This window comes from Henckelia pumila, chromosome 3, assembly GCF_033568475.1.
Source record: "Henckelia pumila isolate YLH828 chromosome 3, ASM3356847v2, whole genome shotgun sequence".
In the NCBI taxonomy this organism is placed as follows: Eukaryota; Viridiplantae; Streptophyta; class Magnoliopsida; order Lamiales; family Gesneriaceae; genus Henckelia; species Henckelia pumila.
The window spans coordinates 144,487,756-144,493,484 of record NC_133122.1 but is presented as its reverse complement, the minus strand read 5'-3'; the positions used below and the strand labels follow the sequence as shown (position 1 = coordinate 144,493,484).

Here is a 5,729-nt window from a genome sequence, read left to right as displayed (position 1 = left end):
TATATACGATGAACTAAGTATAAGTAATATTAATTTTTAGAATATCATATATGCAAATTCAAAAGCCAAAAAATCATATATTGGATTAAAAGATAATTGAAAATACTTACAACCAGATGCATGTTTAGAGTAGAGGAATTAGGACTTATCGCGATATGTATACATTTTTTTTCTTTGCAAATTAATTTCGTATGTATGTATGTATGTATGTATGTATGTATGTATGTATGTATGCATGCATGCATGCATATATGATAACATGTAGCCCACTCAAACTTAATTGAAAATATGTATATATATGGTGGGTATAAGTATATTTTTAATATACTTTTTATGTATAAATAAATTGAGTGGGTTAATTTGCGGAGATCGCATTTTTAAAAGGATTAAATTGCATTTTTTGAGCCTAGGAGGGTTAGTGTGCAATTTAGCTCAATTTTGCCTATAAATAGGAGTGAATCTCTTCATTTCAAGGTAAGTGACTCTTGAGCCTACAAAAGCTCTCTGCTCTCCTATTTTGTGTGGAGGTGATCGCTGACTTGAGCGTCGGAGGGTTTTCGCCGGGTAACCACCCGGCGCCTCTAACGTGTGTTCGTGAATCAGGTGACAGCCCAAAAGGAAGACGTGCGACTTTTTCAGGTGATCATAGAAGCAGGAGACCAGGAGGACGTACGACTTCCTATTTTATTTGCTGAATAGGGACATAATTATTTCGCCCGCATCAGATTGGCGCCGTCTGTGGGAAAGCCACCTATCCACTAGAGATGCAAACGCGATCACATGCCACCCGTAACACTGAAGGTGGACGGGAGCTCCCGCCTCCTAACCACCCGCCTCCTAACCACCCGCCGCAAGAGGAGTTTCTGATCACCCCAAATGCCTTGAAATCCATGTTGTAGGAAGCTGCCTCACGTGCGGTCGCGGAGGCCATGACACATTTTTTGGCAGTGCAACAGCATAACTTGGAAAACAATCCAAATGTAAATGGTGAATTGCCTCCTCCTCAACACCAAGAAAGGAGACGCACACTAGAAGAAGAAGTTGGAACGAACAGGGTACCAAACCCCAGTGCAAGAAGGGAAACAGTGCTCCATGAGGAGGAGGTAAATAGCCATGGGCCCGTGTGCCCCGGAATTCGGACTGAGGAGAGAGGAGAAAGTGCTCTAGCAATCTTACCGGCCCGGCGTAGCCCATTCACTACTGCTATCTTAGCCGAGGTACTGACAGCTGGAGTGAAGATAGCAAGTCTGCCAGAGTACGATGGTTCAGGAGATCCTCAGGATCATCTCGACAGGTTTTATGCAAAAGCCGATCTATATGACTTCAGTGATGCCGTGTACTGCAAAATCTTCCGGACTACGCTGACTAATCGCGCACTGGCGTGGTTCAATAAACTCCCAGCAGGAAGCATTGCAAGCCTGGAACAACTTACTCAGCGTTTTCTTCATCAGTTCTCCATTAATCGAAAATACCCTAAGACTGCATCATACCTATTCTCGGTTGTGCAAAAAGAAGGAGAGAGCTTGAGAGAGTATGTGCAACGTTTCACTCAGGCTGTTCACGAAGTCCCACATGTCAATCATGATCTCTTGGCAGGAATTATGCAACAAAACCTCTGTCATCGAAGTTTAAGGAATCCATAGCGGGAAAACCCCCAAGCACCTTGGAAGAATTACTGGAAAGAGCCGAGAAGTATATACGCATTGAGGAGACTATTGAACCACGATATTTAGGAAAAATAAAAAGAGAAGAAGAAAAACCAAGAGAAGGCCGAAAAGAATAGAAACGAGGATTCCAAGGCCCTCGTCTTCAGCAGGTACCCCTAAATGCACGCTTGACTGATATATTGGTGGTTGCGGAAAATCAAGGTTTGCTGCAACCTCCGAGGCCAATGAAAGACAACCCAAAGCGACTGAAATCTGACAAGTATTGCCACTTTCACAAAGATAAAGGACATTCTACCGAAGACTGTTATAGTTTGAGAACAGAAATAGAGAAGCTAATCAAACGTGGCTATTTAAAAGACTTCGTGAGTAAGTCTCACCACCAACAACGAGACAACAAGACTTATGAATACCGCCGAAACAGAGAACCCCCAAAGAATCATGAGAAGCAAGGAAAGCATAATGGAGATTTCCATGAGAACATGCCGACTGGAGGGATTATCGCTGTTATAACCGGGGGACCAGCTTGCGGAGATTCGAATAGAGCAAGGAAGACTCTTCTGCGTAATGCTTCTAGGGGGAATCACTGTCCTCACCCTAACCAAGCCCAAGTCGTGTGTGAAATATCGAAAATATCAAAAAAAATGACATTCACTGAGTCAGATAGGGAATACCCTTTAGTTGAGCACAATGACGCATTGGTTGTCTCCGCTACAATATCCAACTTTTGGGTGAAAAAGATGCTGGTTGACTCAGGCAGTTCAGCAGATATCATTTTTCTTAATGCATTTGTTAAAATGGGGATAGACAATGCACAGCTAATGCCCATCAGCACCCCTTTAGTTGGATTTTCTGGAGAATTAGTGGAAGCACTAGGAGAGATCACACTTCCTCTCTCGCTAGGATCGTATCCGAGAAGAGTTACAAAAATGGTAAAGTTCTTGGTAGTAAATGCATCCTCTGCATATAACGTGATACTGGGTGCCCGAGTCTAAATGTTTTCCAAGCCATAGGATCAACCTATCATATGAAGTTGAAGTTTCCAACGTCAGAAGGAGTTGGAGAGGCTGTTGGTGATAGCAGGTTGGCTCGGGAGTGTCATGCTAACATCCTGCGAGACCCAGCCAATTGCAAGAAAAGGTCAAGGGTGGACGAGATATCAACTCAGAAGAGAAGGCATCCACAGACAGATGAGCCCAAAAATGATAGAATACATACTATCGATAGTGAAGTCGAGAAAGTAAAACACTTAGAGGCAACCGAAGCGCTCAAAAGAATAGAGGTAACTCCAGGAAGTCCCGGTAGAACTCTTAAGATTGGAACGGAGATGCCTGCTGAAGTAGAACAGATGATAACAACGTTCCTCAGGAAAAATGCAGATGTATTTGCCTGGGAAGGTGAACCCTTACCAGGAATACCTCATGAGTATGCCCTCCATCAACTTAATGTGGACCCCAGGATAAAGCCAGTAAAGCAAAAGAAACGATCTTTTGGAGCAGAAAAGAACAAACATATTACGGTCGAAGTAGAAAAACTAGTGAAGACCAAATATATCAGGCCAGTCTCCTATCCCGAATGGTTAGCAAATGTGGTGCTTGTTCCCAAAATCGGAGGTAAGTGGTGTCTATGCATAGACTTCACCGATTTAAACAAGGCTTGCCCCAAAGATCTCTTTCCCTTGCCACGAATCGACTTGTTGGTTGATTCCACCGCCGGATGTGAGTTGCTCAGTTTTTTGGATGCTTACCAAGGGTATAATCAGATAGGGTTAGCTCCTGAAGATCAAGAAAAAGCAAGCTTCATTACTGATCAAGGTATCTATTGCTATGAAGTAATGCCTTTTGGATTGAAAAATGCTGGGGCAACGTATCAAAGATTGGTAAACAAAATGTTCGAGAAATTGATCGGGCGGAGTATGGAGGTCTATATCAATGATATGTTGATAAAAAGCGTTATAGCTCTCAAGCATGTGGAAGATCTCAAAGAATGTTTTGAGATATTGAGGAAATACAAAATGAAGTTAAACCCCGAAAAATGTGCTTTTGGGGTTTGAGGAGGAAAATTCTTAGGATACATGGTTTCCCAGCGAGGAATAGAGGCGAACCCTGAGAAAATTAAAGCAATCCTAAGCATGGCGCCCCCCAAGAGCATAAAAGGGATGCAGGAGTTAGCAGGAAGGATGGCCGCCTTGAACCATTTTATTTCCAGATCGGCTGACAGAGGGTTGCCATTCTTCAAAGTCCTAAGGCAGGGAAAAGGTTTTCGTTGGACCGAAGAATGTCAGCATGCTTTCGAAGACTTAAAAAAGTACTTAGCAGCATCACCATTGCTCGTGAAACCAAGAGACGGAGATACCCTTTTACTCTACTTGGCAATATCGACTGAATCAATCAGCGCAGTTCTGACGGTGGACAGGGAACGAGAACATAAACCCGTGTACTACATAAGCAAAGTACTGCAAGGCGCCGAGCTCCGATACACTAACATCGAGAAGTTGGCCTTAGCATTAGTAGTGGCAGGAAGAAAGCTGCGTCCCTACTTTTTATCCCACCAGGTGGTCGCACTAACAAATCACCCTTTGAAGAGAATATTGTCCAGCCCAGAGACATCTGGAAGGATGACCAAATGGGCCGTCGAGCTAAGTGAGTATGGGATTGAATATCAGTCGCGCCCCGCCATTAAAGCACAAGTTCTAGCAGACTTCATAGTAGAAATGGAAACCAATGGCGCAGGAGTTTCAGCTCCCACTTTGGCAATCCACGTAGATGGATCCTCCACGTCTGGAGGGAGTGGAGCAGGAGTGTTAGTAGAGAGTCCACAAGGAGATCAGTTCCATTACGCCATCAAATTTCAGTTTCCAACATCAAACAATGAAGCAGAATACGAAGCACTTATCATGGGAATAGAACTGGCTTTAGCGGCAGGGGCTGGAAAGCTGATCACCTATAGCGATTCACAACTCATAGTCAATCAAGTTCAAGGGAACTATGAAGCCAAAGAAGATAGTATGAAGGAGTACTTATCAAAAGTGAAGGACCTTCTTGTTCGTTTAGAGAATTTTGAAATCAAACAAATTCCTCGAGCTGAAAATGAAATAGCAGATCAACTGGCCAAATTCGGCAGCTCCGCGACAGGAATTAGTAGCCGGACAATTACGTTCATCACGTGTGATAAAAAGGGAATAGGAACTGGAAGTCTTAACATCCTGTGTGCAAATCAGGGTGAGCCAAGTTGGAAGGATGAAATCATCAAGTACCTCTCAGAAGGAGAACGCCCCCCAGAGAGCAGGACAAAGCAAGAAATCTTAGGGTAAGAGCCGCTTGATTCACTTTAATAGACGGAGAACTGTACAAGAGGGGGTACTCTCAGCCATACTTGAAATGTCTTGCACATGCTCAGGCAGACTACGTACTCAGGGAAATCCACGAAGGAATTTGTGGAAACCATTTGGGAGGCAAAGCGTTGGCTGGAAAAGCACTCCGACAAGGATACTTTTGGCCTACAATGAGGCAATATGCGCTCGAGCTAGTAAAACGATGTAGGCCGTGTCAAGAACATACTAATATTCAGCATCTACCAGCTACACCGCTTCAACCACTCGAAAGCCCATTGCCTTTTGCTCAATGGGGAGTGGACCCAGTAGGGCCTTTTTCTCTTGCTGCAGGGCAAAGAAAGTTTCTCATCGTAGCTGTCGACTACTTTACTAAATGGGTCGAAGCAGAGCCAATTGCAAAAATTTCTGAGAAAGAGGTGATTAATTTTCTATGGAAAAATATAGTTTGCCGATTCGGAATTCCGCGAGCACTAGTGTCTGACAACGGCACTCAGTTTTCCGGTGCCAAGTTGAGGGAATGGTGCCTAGGACTGTCCATCCAACAATTCTTCACTTCCGTCGGGCATCCACAAGCCAACGGACAGACCGAAGTAACCAATCGAACTATCCTGCAACATATCAAGACTCGAATTGGGGAGGCCAAGGGAAAATGGGTTGACGAACTACCCAGTGTCCTGTGGGCATACAGGACCACTCCGCGAAGCTCGACAGGAGAATCTCCGTTCAGCCTG

The 5,729-nt window shown here is 44.2% G+C and overlaps 2 protein-coding genes across 2 annotated transcripts; both read left to right on the top strand.

Annotated features, from left to right (window-relative positions):
• The first annotated feature begins 1,891 nt into the window (after positions 1 to 1,891).
• LOC140889668 (uncharacterized) lies at positions 1,892 to 2,659 on the top strand. The gene has a single exon (XM_073297390.1). The coding sequence runs from the start codon at positions 1,892 to 1,894 to the stop codon at positions 2,657 to 2,659; it is 768 nt and encodes a 255-aa protein (XP_073153491.1).
• Positions 2,660 to 3,738: 1,079 nt separating this feature from the next.
• LOC140889667 (uncharacterized) lies at positions 3,739 to 5,172 on the top strand. Its single transcript, XM_073297389.1, has 2 exons — positions 3,739 to 4,973; positions 5,064 to 5,172. The coding sequence occupies exons 1-2, from the start codon at positions 3,739 to 3,741 to the stop codon at positions 5,170 to 5,172; spliced, it is 1,344 nt and encodes a 447-aa protein (XP_073153490.1).
• Positions 5,173 to 5,729: the final 557 nt, after the last annotated feature.